Here is a 23,564-nt window from a genome sequence, read left to right on the forward strand (position 1 = left end):
ATGTTGTCACGAGTATAGAAGGAACGGAAATGTCGTCACAGCTCTTTATTGTTTTTAGACAGCCATTTTGGTGATTAGTTCTCCCTAAATCATATCAATCAGACTATAAGCGTTCAAGGTTGCACACATTTTTGTGTGTTGGTACCTTATATCCGGAGGCGCCGGCGGATGTTGTGAGTATTTTATCTAAACGCATGGCATCTATACTCAATGGACAGAAAGGGAAATAATTCTGTCCTAACGTTCCCGAACGCACCAGAACTGTTGCATGACTGATGCCATTATTCTCGTGGTAGCGCAAAGGGCAGGATGCCGCTGGTGGCTAATATATCTTGGTGGACTGGTTGGTCTGGCATCGAATTTCCTGTCATCCTTTGAAGGCAATTCGCCATCCTTGTCAAGTCTGAAAACGACAATAAATAAATATCTGTCAAAAAGTCGATCTCTCCTCCGGGGTCTCTCTTTCTCCCCCCCCCCCCCCCCCATTCTTGATCTATCTGTCTATCTATCTATCTATCTATCTATCTATCTATCTATCTATCTATCTATCTATCTATCTATCTATCTATATACATGTGGGTTTTTTTTTTAACGATTGTGTATAGTATTTCTCTCTCTCTCTCTCTCTCTCTCTCTCTCTCTCTCTCTCTCTCTCTCTCTCTCTCTCTCTCTCTCTCTCTCTCTCTCTCTCTCTCTCTACATATGTGTGTGTATGTGTTATCAAAATGCCTTATTGGCAACGTGACTGATATTTTTCTATCCTATCTAATTTCTTGTAAGAAAATCCTTCTTTTAATTTGATTTTCATCTATCCCTTTTGATTTGTGAAGCATTGATGAAGCATTCCTTATTGCGTTGCATCTGACCTGCGGATTTGATTTATTATAAGGAACTTTTCTTCTAGAAGGCTATAAATCTCTATTGTCCTCATATATTTGCCTCGCGTTACACTGGTTCGGGATTCTGATTATACATGCGTTTTTGAGATTGAAGTGGGCGAGGACTACAATAATATTATGAGTGTGCACCGTGATAGGAGTAATGATGATAGAGATAATTTACTGACTTGATGGAATGTAGATAATTGAGGAAGTCGTCCCTTACATTATACACTTACTTACTGTAATCGCCCGTTACATTTGACATTTTAACGACCGCCACCGCGTGTCAACGAGACCACTTGAACTGCTGCGACTGTCAGCGTGTTGTGTTGCGCGTCGTTGTAAATAAATATTAAAATGGCTATTTCCCTTTTCTTTTATTTTTTACTCAAACTTTATCAAGGCATCAAATCTCTAATGGGCCTTTTCATCTAATGCAAGTTGTTAAGTTGTAAAAATTATTAGACTTTAGACCGAGTTGAATAATGTATTTTACACTCAGTAAATTATAAATGAACTGCAGTTTGTGGTATTTAGTTCCATAAGTTTGAAAAATCATTAGGTGGCCACCCTCCTTTATTTATTTATTTATTTATTTATTTACGGGTTAGGTAAGACTGGTCAGCGATGATAGTGCAACACACTTTGTCACTAAAAAGCTATCCGTTTTGCCTAACACAACTTGTTACTGTTTTTGTTATATTTGTTGTTTTGATGTGTGTCTGTGTGTGTGCGGGGGGGGGGGGGGGGGGGGTTGGTTATTATTTATTTGTGTACAGTTATTTATTTATATGTATTTATTCAGTTATTTATTTGTTAATTATTTTATAAACTTGCTTCAGGGCTGTGTGTGCCACAAAATCCCTTTGAAGCCTACTTTTAAATCGAAAATACGACCTGGACTAGACTTTGAAATGGTCTCCCGCACTAAACGTTCTGATTATATTATCCAGTCAAACGGTGGTTTTTCGAAGCGAGATATTTGGCAACCAGCAATTTATCCCATCAAGTTTAAATATATGCGACAAGATAGCAGTTTCCATCATGATAACACATACAAGTTTTTATTTTGAATTTACGCTCGAATAGACTTGTTTATTATCAAGTCAATTTCAATTGACTATGAATGTTGATTTGAATACTCAACCGATGGCATAGCATGATAGATCTTTAAGATATCTCTCTGCGAAACCGATGTTATGTGGGTTATGGTGGTTATTTTGTTTGGCTTTTTAACAACTTTTAACATGAATCTTGAAGCTTTTTATTTTGAATATCGCGTGTCATTTACCTTTTAAAAAATAAAATTGTACAATGTTTCAAAGGTAAAACAATCATTGTGTTAACGAAAACTAGAGGTGTCTAAATGAGTCGATAAAATGGAGAGAAAGATAATGGGAGTGTATGTGCCTCATAAATGAAGGAACAACATAAAACGGCCTTTATCAAGTAAACACGAAATGTTTCGTGTTTACTTAGGCCAAAGCCCAAATGAGTCACATTTACTCGCATTATCTTTCTCTCCGCTGTGTTAACGGCATGTTGAGTAATGTTGCAAAGAGTTTATTTCATCTTGAATGGTTTTGCGCGACTCACGCTTAACAGAGCAACATGTTCCTTTCTTTCTATCTTTCAGTTGGGTGGAGTGAATACACACCTACTAATTGTATCCTGGCATCATTGCTCATAATTATCAACAATGGAGAATCCCGATCCCGATAGCGCCAATTTATTTGCTAATAACCTTTTTGCCGTTCACTTCACCCAATAACCCCCACCCCGCTGCTCCTGCACTCTTTTCTACAATTCTCCGCTCGCTCTCTCTCTCTCTCTCTCTCTCTCTCTCTCTCTCTCTCTCTCTCTCTTTCTCTCACTCTCTCTCTCTCTCTCATTTCTATCCTTATTTTATTTATTTATACTATTGGTACAGTTCTCTTTGTCAAACATCTAGCATCTCGATATCAGATATTATTTCACTGATTTGTCGACTAAGAGAATTGCTTTTAAAAATCAAGCCAAAGGTTATGTTTTTTAAATTCTTTTTCTTCGTTTTGTTCTTCTTCTTCTTCTTCTTCTTCTTCTTCTTCTTCTTCTTCTTCTTCTTCTTCTTCTTTTATTATTATTATTATTATTATTATTATTATTATTATTATTATTATCGTCCTCGTCTATACTACTACTACTACTACTACTACTACTACTACTACTACTACTACTACTACTACTACTACTACTACTACTACTACTACTACTACTACTACTACTACTACTACTACAAGTACCATAAACACCACCACCCTCATCTTCGTCATCACCTCCTGTGTTGACGTCGTCGCTACCAAACAACTCACCGATCTGTTCATCAAAAGTAAAAGGATAAAACTGGGTCCCTTAGATCTGACGAAAGTAAAGGCGGCATGGACAGGGTCTGAACCTTCCACATTATATCGTTGCCCGAGGACATTATATGACAATCTTCGTCCTGTATTAAGACATGAGGCTGTTTGTTTTTGCTTCTTTTTTTTACAATGTCCACTTAGTTGATCTTCTCAATTCGTCAAAGCTCACATTGGTTGATAAATGTTTATATTTTATAACTTGTATTGATTCGGATGACTGGAAATGACATAGGGTTTATGTAGTCATTTGTAAGCAATGATATATAGTCAGTCATACCTACACACTATTTCCTCCCTATATCACACTGTTAGTAATGACAATAAAACATGATTGTGACACCGGAGTAAATTTGAATGAGCAGCCATTGAAGATCTCATGAATGATATGATTTTAACCAGTTAAATGCCGTACTCGGGAGAAACACGTTTTTCAGAATTTGGCCAGAAAACTCGTCCTTCAAATATCGAATCGATCGATTTAAATAACCCTCATCTTGGCAAAATCTCTCAAACCTGGGACGTCGCGAGAGATTCTGCCAATACGAGGGTCAATTAAATCGATTGATACGAGTTGTGAAGAACGAGTTTTCTGGCCACAATTTTGATACGTGTTTTTGTGGGGGTTTTTTTTAGAGTACGGCAGTTAACAGGTTAAACGCATGAGTTCATATTATTTTGCTCTTTCTAATAATATGGGGGCAATATTAAGATATTATCATGATTTGATATTCCAAGTCACCTGACGTTTTGGGTTTCTATTCATGTCCCATTTTTTACTGGTGCAATACGAGCTGTCTTCTTCTTCGCTCCTGCTAAAATGTGCTCTCTAAGTCTGTGACTCGTTGATTGTTATTTCAAGAAGAGCTTTCTTTTATGTGTGTCTATGAACACGGTTTTAACACGCGGAAGGTTGTAGTTGAGACATCAACGCCATAATAAGTGATTCTAATGGCGTGACGCTGATTTACTGTACATCACGGATTAATCTTATTTTATACGCTCTAATCTCGAATTCACATTGGAATAAAGGATATGGTTGTTAATTTATTTCAATGTTGAGTTGAAAAGTGGTGTCATTGACCCTAGCTTACTATTATAATTTATTATGTGCTACGTGTTGTGTGATGCGTCTTTGGATTACTAAAAGATAACACACATTATCTGCAGTTGTTTTTATATTATGTTTTCTGGATTACGTTTTTCAATACAGTTGTAGGTAATTGGTTTAAAACATTAGGTTTGAGATGGGTATATTTTTAGCCCTTGGGTTGACGAAAAATTATTGTTTGAACTCTCAGGAATGTGCAACTTAAGTTGTCTTCGAATAATTCGTTAAAAATTATCTTTAGGTCTTCGGCTTCAATCCCAATTCGATGACGGTTGATTTTTTAGATTTAAATTGTGGGCGGGTGTTTTTTTTTTTTTTTTTTTTTTTTTTGTTGTTGTTGTTTTTTTCCCTTCCTTTACTTGTCTATATTCTATGTTTTGCACGTTATTAATTATTAGATTTAAAAAGAGCCTAAATATTTTTCATTAATTATGAAAATATAATTGCATCATTTCGCATCTCTTTTTAGAATGCCTGTTAATTAATGCACTGGCATAGTTATTTAGGTCTACTCTTAGTCATTCTATTGTTAATTGAGCACGGTACAGCGCTCATTATCTGAAATAGGACGGTATTCCCATTAACCAGTTAACTTTCGTACTCTGGAATAACTCGTATTTTTAAAAAGTGGCCAGAAAACTGCGAAGTCCCATGTTTGAGAGTTTTTACCAAGATGATTTAAATCGATCGGTATTTGAAGGACAAGTTTTCTGGCCAAATTTTTAAATACACGTTTTTCCAGGTCAACTAGTTTGTTTTTTTTTTAATATTCAAGAGTAAAAACTATTGTCCGTATATGGTTTGTTCTCGTGATTCTTGTTACGATTAATCAGGGATTGTTTTTTGTTGTTGTTTTTTTTTTTGTTCATTTTTTTTTTCTTTCAGTCTGTCTCGTTACTATATCCTATTTGTACCATGGTCTTGCTTGTCGGTGAAGTATTGTTTTCTAGTTTTAAGGTTGTGTGTATCTGTAATCAAAAGCCATTATCGTTATCATTTTTTTTTCAACTTACCCCTACCATCGCCAAATTATTGCGATAGGACAGACGTTAGATAGAGTTGCTACTTCTCAAGCCTTTTGCTGCGAGTGTTGTGTCAAGCTCTGCAAAACGCCCCGGCCGGAAGATTAGAAATTTGACTTTGACTCTTTCTTTTCGACCTGGCGGCCTTCTGTTCATGTAGGTTTCCATCCAGATCAGTGAAAGAAAAGTTAGAAAGAAGTTAGGGTTTAAATTTTAAACATACTGCTTGCGGCTATCTGCACTTTCAAAACACTTTTTAAAAAATTGTTTGGCCTGATTACTTTTACTTTATACATTGATTTATTGAAATGTCCCACCCCTCCTCCATCCCAGCTTTCCAAAAGTGTGAAATCTGAGTTGTTGTTTTTTTCCCCTTTAAGCGTTCAAGTTGGAGTAAGTTTTCCGGCCAAAATCGGGAAATTTTGTTTTGTCAGTGTATAGCAGTATTGAAGGTAGGATTTGAACAATAAGATGGTTGTGTGCGTTGTGTATTGTTTGGAAGGTCTGACAGAGAAATTCCCAAATAGTCTAGAACAGTGGATTACTTGGACATCGTTTGATAAGAATTTGTTGTGATTCATGAAAGGATTTTGTTGTGTTTGACTTGTCGAGGCTTTCTCGTGTTTATTTTTTAAAGATAGTGGTAGTTGAAGTCTTCGTTATTTCCAAAGAGAGTGTGTAAGTTTGTGTGTATGTATGCATATGAGTACGCGAGCGTGTGTGTTAATGATATGCTTCCAACTTGTCAAGTATTATAATGGTCGTTTTGTACCACAGGAAGTGTAGAAATCAGATTGTGCACGGTATGGCATTTATTGTACCGTTCTGAGGGTATATTATAATTGTAGCTGATTGCCTGTATATATAATATATATATATAGTGATATAAGTGCAATAGTGTTGTTAGTGCATCGCCTGTTTTTCGAATGTTTGGAGCTAGTTTTTCGACTAGAAATGTAGTTATTGTTCTCACGGAGACGTGATTATTGATATTAAGGCGATTTATTTTTTTACAATTTTCTTGCAGTTTGTGGGATAGGAATTTCAGATTAAAATTTCCTCTATTCTTTTCTTGGATTATATATAATTTTTTACCTATTATTATTTTCGAATCGGATTACTCGTTCATTTATGGCTTGTTGTGTTCATCATAAAACTGTGTAGTTTCTGAACAATGGATACACACGTCAATGGCAATGTAGCAGACTCGCCTAATCTTCAGGAAATTTTTATCAAAAATAAAATCAAACAACTCTCCGGTACGTTTTCATTATTGAAAATATTTCAGTATAGAACAATATTTTTTTTTTTTAATATTTTGAGTGTGTGTGCGCGTGCATTTGTGTGTTTGTGTGTGTGTGTGTGTGTATGTGTGAATTACATTTGCCTTTTATTACCATTATCGTAATAATCTGGTTCAACACGCGCCAAATTTCTTAATTGTACTATAATGTAACATAATATAAAATAAATAATAATAATAATAATAATAATAATAATAATAATAATAATAATTCAATATCAATTCTGCCGTACTCTGACAAACTATACTGTTCCATTTTGGCCTGAAAACTTTCGATCGATTATGCTGATCTCCCGCTTCCTCCTCCTCTTTCTCTCTCACTCTCTTCCCCTCCCCGTCCTTTCCGGGGCAAAAAAAAAAAAAAAACCAACAAAGATGGTTGAAGCAAACATAAAAAAAAAAATCAAACTTTTCATAAAATGTTAACCATGACAAGCGAAAGTTTCCTCGCCAAATTGATCTTTTACAAGTTTTTAGTCAGAGGACGTTTCTGATTTGTTAGTAGTTTGTTTTATATATATATATATATATGAGCCAAGGTCAAAAGGTGCCAATTTTTTTTCTGAAAATAAAAGTGACATAATAGTCCATTCATGTTGCTATATATGTAGCAAAAACCCTGCACTTCATGAATCAAAGGCCCTTTAGATAACTTTAAGGTCTAACGCAGCATAATATCGTCAACAATACCTATAGGTTGCTGGTGTCACCTGTGACCGGTGACACCAAAATGAGACAAAAAACTCAATAACCAAATGATTTTTGTTGAGTATCAAACTTTATTTTGTAAGTTATAGACAAAAAGACACAATTAACAACAATCATAGTACAATAGTGTTACCAACTATTGGAGAAAATGTTGCTTTTTGGTGTCATCGGTCACAAGCAACATAGAATGCAAATATATTATTTCATAAAAATGTTTGTACATTAACAACAACAACAATATTGCATATGTTTATTACCAGCAATGTTCAGAAACTTTTGGAATAAAATGTAGGGAAATAATGTTACCAAAGCATATCTTATTTAGCGACATTGTGTCACTTGTGACATTAGACCGATGACACCATTACTTATGTCACAAGCAATACCAAATTTCAATTTCGACAATATATCATTAATTTCAGTCAAACCAGTGTAATAACCACAGTTAAATATGGAATTTAATAATATTTCAGAAACCAAAGACTTCAAAAATAGAAATATACATGGAAATTAGAGCATCTGAATGTGACTTGTGACATAAACCGGTGACACCATTACTTATTTCACAAGCAACACCAAATCACACTTTCGTCCATAATATATCATTATTTTCAGTCAAAAAAGCACAATAACCTACTCTAAAATGAAATTCAATAATATTTTAAGAAACTAAATACTTCTAAATTGGAAATATACTTAGAAATTAGTAATACCATTGTTGCTATTACTTGGGTCAAAATCGGCACTAGAACGCAATTTTGCCTCAATAAATCAAAAATAGCAACTGAACAAATGTAATACAGTCTGTTAAAATGTAATTCAATGACATTTCAAGCTTTGAAGAACATGGAAACAGAAATACATTAGAAACTTCAAACTTAAGTGTCACCTGTGACATTTTAAGCAATGACACCAATGGTCACAAAAAGTACCAGAAGTCACACAAACTCTAGATAAATATCAGCCATGGTAATGAAATCATGTAACCATACCGTAACATCCGCCCTACTGCTCAAATCTGCTAGTTTGTAGTAATTTAGTGTGTTAATAGTAAATCAAATCAAATTTCTTGACAACCCTTCTATTTATCTGGATTCGTCAAAAGCTTGAGTTTTGTCTTTTCCTTGATTGATACGACCCTGAAACATAAAAAATTAGAATTACAGGGAAATAATTAATTGTGTCAAAATCACGATCTTATGTGAGATGTCATAATATCATATTTGTAAATAGAATAACAGCTGAAAACATATTTTTTTGGTGGCACTTTGTAATATCCAATATAAAGTGTTGCTTGTGACAATGTAAAATAGCGATGACACCAAAGTTCAACTTACCTTTTCTCCCTGGAGCCACGCTGGAAAGGCCAAGGAAAGTGCTGCACTTCAAAGGCTGGTAAGAAGGGTGGATCAAAATTGCGAATCGCCATTTAACGAAACAAACTTCCACGTGTTCACGCATGTCGTGTTGCTTGTGACAAATGACACCAAAACCAATAAACCTCAATATCGGTAAAACGGTATACATTTACTCCAAGATTTGAGTTCAGATAGTAAATCTATGCTTTTTTCTCATAATAAAACATTTTATAAACATTAAACGTGAGCTTTAAAGTTTCGTGTCGAGTCTTAGTATTGTGCTGTGTTTGATGACACCAAAGGTCACAAGCAACACCAACTTTTTAAGAAATCTATATGAAACTTATTCAGATATGTAATATACTGCAATTGCGTTTAAAAGTAAATTTTGACTTTATACTATTAGTTAAATTTCAATCACGTGAGCTAAAGCATCACATTTAATTTCTACATGATTTCTAAAAGTGATGCGTTGACCTCGTTCTAAGCACATGCCAAACAGCATTCAAATTTCACTTTCAAGTTGTTTATTTCATATTCTGTTGAACAGAGTATGTTGAGCTATCTCATTTTATCTCTTCTTCATATTATCAATTGATTACAAGCATTAACCCAATAAAAACAGCCCATAATTAAGTAAAAATCAAATTTTCTTAACACTGGTATCAGGCGGGCACCTTTTGACCTTGGCTCATATATATATATATATATATATATATATATATATATATATATATATATATATATATATATATATATATAATATATATATATATATATATAGAGAGGAGAGAGAGAGAGAGAGAGAGAGAGAGAGAGAGAGAGAGAGAGAGAGAGAGAGAGAGGAGGAGTATGAAAGGTTTGTTGTGTTATTTCGTATGTAGTTGTTTGTACCTCAGATTCTATATTTGTATCGTCGTCGGTCATATTCTGGTTCCCGCCCACTTATTTTTTTAATTACTATATCATACATAATGTGATGATTACATAATATAATAATAATAATTAAAAATTAATAATAATATAATAATAATAATATAATAATAATAATAATATAATGATAATAATAATTTAAAAATAATGATAACAAAAAAAAGATAATAATAATAATAATATAATATAATAATAATAATAATAATAATAATAATAATAATAATAATAATAATAATAATAATAATAATAATAAATAATAATAATAATAATAAATAATAATATAAATAATAATAATAATAAAATAATAATAATAATAATATAAAATATAATAATAATAACAATAATATATAATAATAATAACAATAATAATAAATAATAAAATAAATAATATAATAATAATAATAATAATAATAATAATAATAATAATAATAATAATATATAATAATAATAATAATAATAATAATAATAATAATAATAATAATAATAATAATAATAATAATAATAATAATAATAATAACGATAATAATAATAATAATAATAATAATAAATAATAATAATAATATAATAATAATAATAATAATAACAACAACAACGATAATAAAAACAACGATAATAATATTAATAATAATAATAATAATAATAATAACAACGATAATAATAATAACAACGATAATAATAATAACAACGATAATAATAGTAATAATAATAATAATAATAATAATAATAATAATAATAATAATAATAATAATAATAATATGCTTTTAATTTTCTTTTTCTGTCTGTGAATGCACAGTGCCAAACGTGAATCAAGAAGAATGTGCGGTAGGATTATGAAAGAATGTTAGCGTATTTAGCTTTTATGATTTCACGCTTGCGGAAATTAACAACTGTTTGATATATCTAGTAGGATTCCAAATCGTAACTTCTGACTGGTTTAAAGGATGCAATATAATAATATAAGAAAAGAAACTTAAAACAAACAATCATCAACGTAGCAGCTGTCATAACAGCAGATGAAAAAAAATCAGTATCAGCAATCGTACAATTTTTAACGTTAGTCATTCTCATCTTTGAGTCGTCGGCTCAGGATTATCAGTTCATAATATACTGTTTAATTTTTTTTATCGAGTCAAAACTAAAACCACTGAAATGTTTATTTGAATATTTTTACGAAAATGACGTCATTTTTAAAAAAATGTATGAACTGTAGTATGTGGATTGAATAACCCGAGACTCGTGCTATAAGATAATTGTAAAAAAGGGCATCTATGTCAATAGCTAGCCATGCGTAGCAACAAGAAGTCACATGATCATTGAGTGGAAACATCAATTAGTTTCCAAAACTTAAGATTTTTCTCCCTTCCTTTTTCTCCGCCTTCCAATTTCAATTATTAAATAATAATTTTTTTTCCTTCTAATCATTCGATGCTCTCGTTTAGCTTATGACACCAATTTGTTTTCGAAACTCTTTTCTTGCTCTGTTTACTTGCGATGAGAGATATGGGAAAGAGGGAAAGATGGAATAGAACGTTCTGGATGAAACGATAATATCTAATGTTATTGTGGCACTTTCCATCTGTGACCTTGCGGTACGGTTCTTGTTTATCACACCCCTCCCCCTCCGTATTGTGTTTTATTCCCACGGATGACACGTCGAGATCTGTAATGCCAGTTGGATGGGTGTGCCTGGATAACTTAGGGAGAGAAATAATTTAAAGTTGTTGAGAGAGAGAGAGAGAGAGAGAGAGAGAGAGAGAGAGAGAGAGAGAGAGAGAGAGAGAGAGAGAATGTCTATGTACGTGTGAGAGAGTAAGAAATGTGGGTGGGAGAGAGAGAGAGAGAGAGAGAGAGAGAGAGAGAGAGAGAGAGAGAGAGAGAGAGAATGTCTATGTACGTGTGAGAGAGTAAGAAATGTGGGTGGGAGATATATATATATATATATATATATATATATATATATATATATATATATATATATATATATAAGAGAGAGAGAGAGAGAGAGAGAGAGAGAGAGAGAGAGAGAGAGAGAGAGAGAGATACTTGTCTAGACACCTACGGCAACTCTGAGATTGGCCAAATCTTTACCATAATCAGCCAACAATATACCGTGATGTGTGATAACTATGTGACAAATGGTTGTCTCGACCTGCGGTTGTCCGATTTAGCTAGTTAACGATTACGTTCCTCCAACCTAAACGATCGATCAACGACGAGGAAGGAAATAAGGTTCTGTCCTCAGACGTCGCCACATGACGCCCGGTGTGCGAAAAACTCGCGCTCCGGGCGTCGTGTGGCGACGTATGAGGACAGATTCTGGTTTTCTTTCTCGTCGTTGGTCGATCGTTTAGGTTCAGGGAACGTAATCGTTAACTCTCTTATCGAGTGGTGACGGTACCTGCTAAATCCACTCGTTTGCTGATTTCCTGGGTATGCAGACATTCCATTGGAACTTGGAAAGTCCCGATTGCGATGGCTCCTAATCTTGTCTGTCCGTGACCTTCTTACTGGACCGACGATTTTGAAGCATTGGCATGTTACGTCTATTGATTTCATCACGTAATGAATGCTATGTGCAGTCATATCGTCCATGTTCTCGTTATTGGATGCAGGGCAGATAAAGTGGGCATATTGCCAGGACATGCACTACATCAGTGTTTTAAAATGATGGGAAGAGATTTGTTTGTTTTTTGGGGGGGTTTTCTTTTTAAATAATGGTGGGGGGGGGGGGGGGGGAGGTCGGAGTGACTGAATTGCTATGTGTATTTGTTGTAAACCTCTGTCATTATATTTTTATGGTGTATTACTCAGTTAAAATTCTCAAAATATTACAAATTGATAAAGACTGCACTATATTCAAATTAGACCAAACGTATAGGGGCTCCTAACTCCTAGCTACTTTTGAAACCAAGGACGTGCTTATTTTCATTTTCTCTTAAATAGTCATCCTTTCCATCTTTGCACTAGAGCTATTCAGAGATAATCTTTCCTTCTTTTTCTGTTTTATTTATTTAGCTACTTTTGAAAAAAAAAAAGGCAGTGCTTATTTTCTTTTTCTCTTCCATCCTTGCAGCTGGAGCTATTCAGAGATAATCTTTCCTTCTTTTTCTTATTTATTTATTTATTTATTTATTTTTTATATAAGAGATTATATATCGAGTGTTATGTGGGTGGCTGTCTGGGAGAATTGTCAACGAAATTTGTTTCTGCAAGATGAGGGGAGCTTGCGTGATTATTTATTGAGGTTTAAGTGAGAGATCGGAATGGTTTGCTCGAATTTAGTTGAAAATTAATAGGTTGTGACCTTGATGGGACCGAATCGATGTGTACATGCAATTATAGGCCTAGCTTAACATTGTTGTTATGGACATTTTTTTGCGTCATTTTTTTAGGTTTCCATAACAACAATGAGCCCATAAGAAATTGGGTTATCAGACCTGCAAACAAGTGCACGTCGTATCGAATCAAATCTTATTGCTGAACTGAAAAGATGCTTCAATTTCTTTTCCCATTGTTGTATTTAATAGTTTCCTCAAACCAATCGTCTCAAATTATTTGACAGTGCTTTTCCAAATCGTAGAGAATAATTTATTGGCATTATTTTATTCACGGCACAGTTATAATGTGTGCAATAGAATAAAACCAATTAGTTACGTAAGCCGTAAGCCAAGCCATTCTTGAACCTCTTAATACGCTTGCAGTGCTCGAGTGATATGGTGTCCCCATCATTGTTAATGAGATAAGTTAGTTTGCATAGCGATTTTTACAATTGTCTTCGAAATTATCATACTATATCAATTTCCTACTTGACTCTGCCGCTTCAATTTTTTTTCTTTTCTTTTCTTTCCAACAAACTTCTTATATCCTTAAAGTTATATCTTTAAGCCGATAAACACTTCTCTTTTGAGCATATTTCACCCAAGCTGATGTGGTTTTTTTGTTTTTTTTTTGTTTGTTGTTGTTGTGTTGTTGTTGTTAATTATATCAACGAGAGCTTACGTCTTATTTTTGGTTTTTGCATAACGATATCATCTTGGTTGGATAGATAGTGCTCTTTAGTGTCTGTATTTCAACTTGTCTTTGCCGTCCTCAACGGGTCTCAGTTTAAGATTTCAAGGAGAGCAAACCATGTCTTTCCCCTTTAGGCGGATTTTAAGGCTGTAATTTCAAGAGTTTGTCACAAATGATATATCGAACTAGATACGTGTATTTCCGGTTTTCGAACATAATTTGGGCATAGCCAATTTCGGATTAACATTTTCTCATTGTAAATTACACAAGGCTAGCAGATATTTAGACAATTTTTTCATTATTCTTCTCTCTCTCTCTCTCTCTCTCTCTCTCTCTCTCTCTCTCTCTCTCTCTCTCTCTCTCTCTCTCTCTCTCTCTCTCTCTCTCTTTCTCTGCCCCTCTCTCTCTCTCTCTCTCTCTCTCTCTCTCTCTCTCTCTCTCTCTCTCTCAACAACTTTAAATTATTTCTCTCCCTAAGTTATCCAGGCACACCCATCCAACTGGCATTACAGATATCGATGCTGTGCGTCTAAGTAAAATACTCATAACTTCCACCAGTCGGATATAATAATACACAAAACTATATAGCTGATTGATAGAATTTAGTGAGAACTAACAATTAAAATGACTGTCTAAAACAATATCAAAGAGATGAATGACGTCAAGTTCGTTCCACCTATAAGTAGCTAAGTACTGTTGGGAATTTAGATCACCTCACAGTATACCAGTCTGTGCAGTATACACATTCCTTCATACCTGAGGGATGAATCGGCAATTGGATTCCACAGTCTGACGTCACGTCCGCCTAGCAACGAATCGGCTGGCTCTAAACAAAAAAAATCCGTGCTTGGTCCAGGCAAGGAATAATTGGAAAATCGCTCAAAAAAAACAATTTTTATCTTAAATATGGTCCAGTATTTTGTACCAGATTGTCTACACCAGTCAGAGAGTCACTCCTGCAAGTTTTACAGATTTCCAAATGGACAGGCAGACAAAAAATTGAAGAAAAAGTGGACCACTTTAGTCAGGTAAGCACGCACGCCTCGTCGAACATTTGATAGAGTTCGTAGTCCAGATCTAGGTCAAGTTCTAGCTTACGTAGACCTATATTTTATGATTAAAGTGTACAATTGCACGAAATTATAAATAAAAATACATTCCAAACTAGGTTTTTATTGAAGTTGAAGCAAAAATGATATCTCAATCGTTTTGATGTTAAGGCTGATAAACTGAATGAGAGTTAAGTTCTACTGATAAGTGATAATTTTTTAAAAGGAGAACAAGAAGAAAGAGAATAAAATATTTGTTAAAATCTTACTTTAAACTCGATACCTTTATGGCAAAATGAAAATAAATAAATAAAATAACGCAACCTCTCCCCCCCCCCCCCCCCCCCCCCTCCCCTCACGCAGATCTCTCTCTCTCTCTCTCTCTCTCTCTCTCTCTCTCTCTCTCTCTCTCTCACACACACACACACACAAACACACATACTTTCCTCTTTTTTTTTGGAAAGTTTCTCTGATTCTCTGCCATGCCTCCCCTCCCCGACAGCCGAGGTGGCAACTCTGTGTGAACAAAGCAAGATGGCGGCAGGGACCTCTCTCCTTTACCTGTGCCCGATTGTTGACACTCCAAAGTTTCCATCACCGCACTGTCCAGTACAGTACTGACTGAAATAAAGAGAAAACGCAAGTCTTGCCACACTCAACCCCAAGATCAACTTTAACTGTGTAAATTTAAGAATTCTTATTTTTATATATACCTAGTCAAAATCATCAAAAGAAGTAATGAGGAAGTGCGACATTTTGCTGAATGTGCGATTTCATAAAAGACAGGCGAGAGACCCACCAGTAACCTAGTCTCTTGCACACCTTTGATTTATCATGCATTGAGCTGGTGTCAAACAAGATAGTCTAAAACAAAGTACTTATCAAATTAAATAATATACCCAATATGCCCAACAGAATTATTGTTTTTTTTTTAATCTTTTCATTTCAGGTGAAAGGACAAAAGATCCAACATCATCATCAAGAGTGTGTTCTTGTCACTTCAGAGATGGTGACAAAGCCAACCTCCCTGAATTGTTTGACAGAAATAAAAATAAATTGTTTCCATCAGAGCCAGAAAGAAAGAAAAGAAAAGTGACACAAGGAATTCCCACCCCATCTCAATTGGCACCAACATCAAGAAGTCCACCACCACCACCACCACCACTACCACCACCACCATCATCATCATCATCATCACCATCATCATCATCATCATCATCATCAGCTCAACTCTCTTCATCATCATCACAAAGTCCCACCTTTAAAAAAACCAGATTCCTCATCATCATTATTTTCCTCCTCATCATCATCCTCATTATCTTCTCCCTCATCATCATCTCAACTCTCGTCACCATCATCACAGGATTCCATCTTTTAAAAAAAACAGATTGTAGAACAAGTGAGGATATTTTAAATAGAACAACAAATTTAATTCAAGAACAAAAAATTACAGACAAAAATAAGGAAATAGCTAGCTTTAAAAAACCCAACTAAGTTAGATTCAACGCACTTACACTGTTTCAAGCCTTACAGAAAAAGTTCTTCGAATGGAGACAGGTGTACATTCTTTTAAAATATTTAATATTATTGTTCAATATGTTGAGTGCTTTAGAGGTAACATTATTTATTATAGTAGATGGGAAGTTCAGGAAGAGACAGTTGCATTAAAAGACCAAATTTTCATTATTACACTTATGAAACTTAGACAGAACTACGCTAACCTTCATATTTCACAATTGTTTAGCGTTAGTGAAAGTACTATAACAAATATTATACAAACTTTTATTCATGTTTTACATAAGCCATACGCTTCTCTTTGAAAATGTTATGAAGGTTACATGCCCTTCTAGACATAAAAATAAACTATCAGCTCCATCATCATTTTTAAGATTTCCAAATTGCAGAATGATCATTGATTGTACAGATGACCAAATTGCTATTCCTAAAGAAATGGATAAACAACGGTTAACTTATTCTTCTTATAGGTCCATGAATTCTGTTAAAGCTCTTGTTGGTCTAAGTCCAAATGGTGTGATAAATTTTATTTCTAAACATGATCCAGGGTCTGTCTCGGATAAGGTCATTGTACAAAATTGTGGATTACTAAAACTTTTAATTTTAAGCCCTGGAGAATTAATTTTAGCAGATAAAGATAATAAAGGTAAAACCCCATCCTGATTCAAGATATTTTACCTCAAGGAGTAACTGTAAATATCCCTCCCTTTTTACATAATAAATTTACTGAAAATGAGATTTTATTAACAAATGAAATTGCTTCATGTAGAATTCATGTTGAGAGGGCTAATGAAAGACTGAAAAATGTTAACATCCTCTCATATATTCCAACCATGTTAAGAGAAACATCTGATATTATTTTTCAATTTGTTGCAGCACTTGTCAATCCCCAGTCTCCTCTTATTAAGGAGATTGCATTTTGTTAGCTTTGCCATTTATTTTGTACAACACACATATATTGTTCATCATCATCAAATCACCATTCAAAATAATGGTTTTGTAGGTCCATACATGATTTTACATGATAAACATGACAAATTATGGCATTGTTGTATCAATGTATGTTCAATGTCATTAACATTGTTAAATAAAACCACACAAATTAGTTTTGGACTGAATCAACCCAAGGCATCATCAAGATAGATCTGTGGAAGTAAAAGAATAAAAGATTCAAATTTAGAGCTGCGACCATGCTCAATAGGCAAAAAACAAACAAACTAATAAAACGTCTGTTGTGGTCTTGTGGTATGACACTCGCTTTCAGATCAGAAGGTCCTGGGTTTGGGCCTCGCTCGGCACATAGTTGAGTCCTTGGAGAAGGCTCTTTACTCACAATCTCTCACCGTACTCAGGTGTCAAATGAGTACCTGGCGTTGTCTCTGTCCGAAAAAATTGTAATATCGCCCAACAGGCATCATGTCCCGTCTTACATGTTAAATGTTGCTGTTGGCCAGGGACCCCTTGTAAAGCACTTTGAGCACATTTAGTGGATATTACGCTGTATAAAAACTCAATTAAAAAAACAAATTGATTCTTTCATTCATCTTGCTTTGTTGATAAGGGGGAAACCCGAAACGTCCATTTTATCTGTTTTCGTATATTAAATTGAAGTTCACATTCAATTTCACAATGTTATTGATTTCTTCGAGTTTCAAGCAGCAACATTTACATTACACCTTAACCCAATAGGAAGTTTAGTTTACCGTGACTAACACTGGTCTAAATAAATCCTTTATTCATCCCATAGAGGAAATTTATCTCTAGGGTCTATTCCCAGGGAAGACTGGAATAACCACGGTGCAGCGCCGCAAATTGAGCTAGGGCGAGGTGACTTGCTCAAGGCCACACAGCGCAGCGGCGGGTGAACGAACTCGGTACCTTTCGGGTACGAAGCAAAAACCGTACCGCTGATCCACGCTGCCCCACATGAAGTATGATAAAATGTCTAGCGTGATTGGTGATTGTGATGCTCATATGAGTATTATAATAAAGGTTACAACACGATACTAAATAGTATGTAGTAGACTATAGTCAATAGCAACGAAAATTAGCGAAGCAAGACTAAGACCTCAAAGACTCAAAGTCCGTGGTCCATAAGATAAAAACACAATAATTCAATGACTCCCTCTCTCTCCTCCCTAACTAAAATCGAACGTAAACAGTTAAATCTTTCCATTGGATATACTAAATCTGCCTAAACTCAAAGTAAACTGATTATTGTCCAACAGTAGTTTTACGGAGATGTGAGATTTTGAGAGTGAGAATGAGAAGACGAAATGACTTACCTTCACAGAATACTCTTTATTCTTCATGCTGGCTTGAACTTTGCCGAACATCAAGCCATCTGAGTAAGTGAAAGTCAAAACAGGACCTGACTGATGATGATTTTCACCTCGCGAGACACTTTTATGCTCATTGGAGAAATATTTCATAAGGGCGGTGATGGAAATAGAGTTCGTGTCAGCCATTTTTCTCGACTGTTTAGAGCCAGCCGGTTTGTTGCCATGCGTTGCTGCGCAGGATTACGTCACGACTTGGGAAGCCAATTGACTACACACCTGCTGTCCATGTCCATCAGATTGTCACTTTGATGTCATTCATGGTGTGGATAGACCTTCTTCACATGGTTTAGTCTACCTGACACCTACTGTAAAGGACGACTCGTGTGTGTGTGTGTGTGTGTGTGTGTGTGTGTGTTTGTTTGTCACACGGTTGTAATAAATGGTAATGTCGTCGTAACTTAATCGTGGGACGTTGACAAACAACATAGTATGACGGGCCGGCCACTCGTCATCTCTCTCTCTCTCTCTCTCTCTCTCTCTCTCACACACACACACACACACACACACACACACGCGCGCGCATACACACATATTAAACACACGCACACCCCATGTTCTAAGCTTATCCATTTGCCCACCCGATGACCGCTTCGGATAAGTATTGGTTGTCAAAAACGGAATAATTTTCCTTCCATCAAGTTCCAAAAGTAAACAACTAGACGTCAATTATTAGAAACGAGAATGCGATCTTAACAGTTTACTAAGAGTACCTCAATAGATGCCATTCGATCTGAATTGAAACTTATTGCGTAATAACCCGGAGAATGCAGAAATACTGCTTGGATGGCTGTTTACCAGTATCATAATATTATAATAGATGATACTGCCGTTTACGGCACAACCTAATCACTGACACAGTGACGACTTTGGCCTTAAAAATGAGTAATGTGGTAAACGCCAGCTGCTGTAGATATTGAGTCACATTCCGCCTGTTGCAATCCAAACTTGCTCTATCTTCTTTTCGTTTTCATAAAGAGAGCGATAACAGCGACGCGACTGCTGTTAAAAATTTGATCAGAGTTCCTTTGGGCTTGAGCCTAGGACCTATAGATGTCGCTGGCTTGAGCATATTCCAGTTTTTCGACAGTGATCAACAGGTAATCGGGGATACTATAGCGGTGTCAGTAGTTCAGCGATCTTAAGCGTGGTTAGTGGCTGCAGGGATAACAATGACCGCAAATCCCTGGCCCCAGCGGTAGGTAAAACACATTACCGCACTTGACTCGGGTGTGAATGAGTACCTAGTTATAGGCAACAGAGAATATTTGAAGGTTGTTAGTCAGACAGTACGCTTAAAGGCAAAGGGCGACACGTAGTGTGTGAAATTGTAGGTTGGTTCCATGTTGTAGTCTGTTTGGGGTATACATGAAGCGTCGTGAATAAGCTCATTGAGTGTGGTCATTCCGTTGTAATGCGATGTTCACATTTATTTATTTAAACGCTTGTTTATTTACTTCTTTATTTATTTTAAATACAATGGGATGTTACTTGGATCTGATCTGATTATAAAACCCCAAGCTTCCCGAGACACCCGCAAAATATTGTCTATGTAGGACTGCCGCACTGGGGAAAAAATAAGTCCATTGTTCTGTGGAGCATAGCCATTATCATCTATTAATAGATGATAATGAGCATAGCATACCAGCCAAGATGCAAGGGCATAACACTCTAGGGAGCTATGAACATGCGGCTTATTTGATGTCTAGCAGAATTACTCTGAATTTGTAGTGGCTGTGGTATGTTTTTTCACCGGTTCCTCATTGCCCTTTTCAAGTCGGGTGTCATAACGGGTAATTTTTATTTATTTATTTATTTTGTTGTTGTTGAAATGTTCCAAAACAACTACAACTATATAGAAGGAACGAAATTGACGTCACTCAGCTCTTTGTTTTTGTTTTTAGCCAGCCATTTATGGGTAGTTCTTACTAAATTGATTAATCAGACTAAAAAACTTTTAAGGTTACACGTAGTTTTCTGTGTTGGTGCGTTATATCCAGCTGGCGGATGTAGGAGTTTGTGAACTAAACGCACAGCATCAAGAAATGAAATCCCCGCTGTTGATCATTTTAGTACGAGAAGATCCGTACTTGCAAGCGAAGATTAACAGCGGATAATCGTATGATGTTTACCTGCAATTTATAATTATTTAAAAATAATAATAATTAAGCGAGGTCTGAATGTGTAGTTTTTAGCTTCGGACTATTGAGTTATGGAATCCATATTATATTTTTAATCTTTTTCAGTTCCGGGTATTATTTTTTTCTTCTTTTCTTTAATCCTTATTTCTCTGAAACAACCACAACGCCAACCACAGCAGCAGCATAACATCTTCCTCCCCCCCCCCCCCCTCTTTCTTTCTGTCTATTTCGTCTCGATCTTCTCAAATAACCCCCGCCCGCTTCCGGGGGGCCACCCTCAAATCCCCTTTCACTCTGGATCATCTGCCTTTCATTGCTAAAATGGCCCTGTTACGCCAACCTGCGACCTCCACCACATGCTCATTGCCCGGTTATTCGTGTGTGAAACTCGCTGGTGCATAATCCGAATCCAGACACGATCCGACCCCGTTCCGCGTGTCCGCACACGACCTTGTGTTATGAACATAGTGCTTAGAATTGCATATTGTTATACAATCCACGATCCGATACAACTATGTAGCAAAAATAGAATTGTAAACTAGAGAATGCAATGCCAACCGTGTCTGCCTGCATGACTGCCTGCATGCAAGATGATTATTTTGTACATGTTGCGATTATCTATTTTGCGATGGGAAAACTGAGATAGAAATGGATGATTGAAAATGTTTTATAAGTTCTTATCTCCGCCTCCCAGATCTCAACATTGACGTTTAAAGATAAATAAATAAAAATCTAGTTTTCTGTAAATTGTAGTAGTATCGTTATTTGGGGGAGGGGGGGGGGGGGGGCTTAGATATTTACTGGTGATTTATTTATATTCATTCATTCATTCATTCATTCGCTCCAAAAAAAAATAAAAAAACAAACAAAAAATAATTGAAAAAAAAAAACCAGCAAAAATTTGTGGCTGAATGTATTCTACTTAAATAAGATCACATTTATATTTTGTATCCAGTCTTTATTACCGTATTTTTACCCTGCATCTCGGTTATCATTGTCGGCGCTGTCGTTTTCTTTGTTTCTTCTTCTTCTTCTTCTTCTTCTTCTTCTTCTTCTTCTTCTTCTTCTTCTTCTTCTTCTTCTTCTTCTTCTTCTTCTTCTTCTTCTTCTTCTTCTTCTTCTTCTTCTTCTTCTTCTTCTTCTTTTCTTCTCTTCTTCTTCTTCTCTCTTCTTCTTCTTCTTCTTCTTCTTCTTCTTCTCCTCCTTCTCCCTACCTCATCCTCCTTCTCCTCCTCCTCCGCCTCTTCCTCCTTCTCCTCATCCTTCTTGGTATTATTGTTGTTTGTGCGTAATGGGTGTGTTTGTGTGTGTGTGTGGGGGGGGGGGGGGATTATTACTGCACCTAGCATTTATTTGAGAGTGGCACTAATGGCAGTAATAAATCTGCAATTAAAGTTTGACAATATCCTTGACTCTTGAATTTATAATCTTTTCTTGTATCTCCCCCTTCCTTTGTGTAGATGAGCGTGAGCTAGTGCAGAAGAAAACCTTCCAGAAATGGGTCAACTCCCACCTGATCCGAGTCAACCACAAAATTCAGGATCTCTATGTGGATCTCCGAGATGGAAAAATGCTTATGAAACTCTTGGAGGTCCTTTCAGGAGAGAGACTGGTATGTCGATCTATCTCTTTCGAATTGCCTCTTTTGGGGATTAACTTTTAATTTTAAAAAACATTTTTTAAAGATAAATGATTTGAAATGTTAAATTGATTCTCAAAACGATTATATAAGATTTGAGTTTTATTTTATGCTGTCAATATTTCTCACATTTGTAGTACATGGGCCTTAAATCAGAATTTTTCTTCTTTCACCTTCTGTTTTTATATAAATCTTCATAATAATATTTTCCCGATACATATTTTTTTAGGGTCTCATTTAAAAGTAGTGATATATAGTTGACTTTTGGATCAGTAGGTTTTAGTTTTGAATTCTAACTAACGCTTGGATTTTTGTTTTGTTTTTTTAAATAAAAAATGATATCTCCTACATAACTTTAATTAGCATGCAGTTTTTTAAACGAATGTACTGAAATGCCAGAATATTGATTTTAATTGATTAATTTATCAATTTCTCTCTTTCTTTTTATTAAAAAATATTTGTTAATTTATTATTTCTTTAAATAATTAACAAATCAATTAATCCATTATATATTTATTGTTATTATTCATTTATGTAATTTTTTTTTTAGAGAGAGAAGGGGGGGGGGGGGGGTTGGGTAATGAGTTAGTATATGAATTTAAAATAATACCAATATACCAATGAGAAATAATAATAATACCAGGTAATGAATAACAAATGGCCATTTAATGTTGTCCACAGCCCAGACCAACCAAAGGCAAAATGAGAATCCATTGCCTGGAGAATGTAGACAAAGCCCTGACCTTCCTCCATGACCAGAAGGTCCACCTAGAGAACATGGGGGCCCACGATATTGTAGATGGTAGCTCCAGACTTACTCTTGGTCTTATCTGGACCATCATTCTTAGATTCCAGGTGAGATTACTGTTGGATATGAGTTCCATGTACGTGCCCGCGCACATACACACACACACACAAACACATGCAGATAAATACACAAACACACAAATACATACACTCGTGGAGAAGAAAGGGAGAAACAGAGAGAGAGAGAGGGGAAGGGGGGGGGGGGGGAGAGATACAAAAGCGAAAACACAAAGTCATCTTTTTGAGTTAAATCGGATAATAGAGAGGGAAAAAAAAAAGAAATAAAAGTCCCAAAAAAGACCAAAATACAAAACAATATTAAAGACTTTGTGACTGGATAAAGATGAACAA

At 35.3% G+C, this 23,564-nt stretch overlaps 1 protein-coding gene and 1 long non-coding RNA gene across 15 annotated transcripts in view; one reads left to right on the forward strand and one right to left on the reverse strand.

Moving 5' to 3' along the window:
• LOC144977218 (spectrin beta chain-like) overlaps positions 1-23,564 on the forward strand; it is a 110,959-nt gene that overhangs the window by 24,868 nt on the left and 62,527 nt on the right. For 7 of the 14 annotated variants that reach the window (XM_078922179.1, XM_078922256.1, XM_078922247.1 and 4 more), the window contains exons 3-4: positions 22,228-22,379; positions 23,088-23,261. In XM_078922179.1, coding sequence (XP_078778305.1) covers positions 22,228-22,379; positions 23,088-23,261 — 326 coding nt within the window. Of the gene's footprint in view, positions 1-4,063; positions 4,493-5,429; positions 5,567-6,437; positions 6,670-22,227; positions 22,380-23,087; positions 23,262-23,564 lie in introns of those variants that run through there. The other 7 variants (XM_078922200.1, XM_078922297.1, XM_078922229.1 and 4 more) reach the window with 4 other exon arrangements.
• On the reverse strand, positions 16,965-18,807 carry LOC144977300 (uncharacterized). The gene is made up of 2 exons (XR_013646290.1): positions 18,573-18,807; positions 16,965-17,432 (listed from the first exon to the last, which is right to left on the reverse strand). It is a non-coding gene; the product is annotated as an uncharacterized LOC144977300 (long non-coding RNA).

Source organism: Berghia stephanieae, chromosome 1 (assembly GCF_034508935.2).
Source record: "Berghia stephanieae isolate SIO BIC M18660-M18661 chromosome 1, UCSD_Bste_1.3, whole genome shotgun sequence".
NCBI classification, from domain to species: domain Eukaryota; kingdom Metazoa; phylum Mollusca; class Gastropoda; order Nudibranchia; family Aeolidiidae; genus Berghia; species Berghia stephanieae.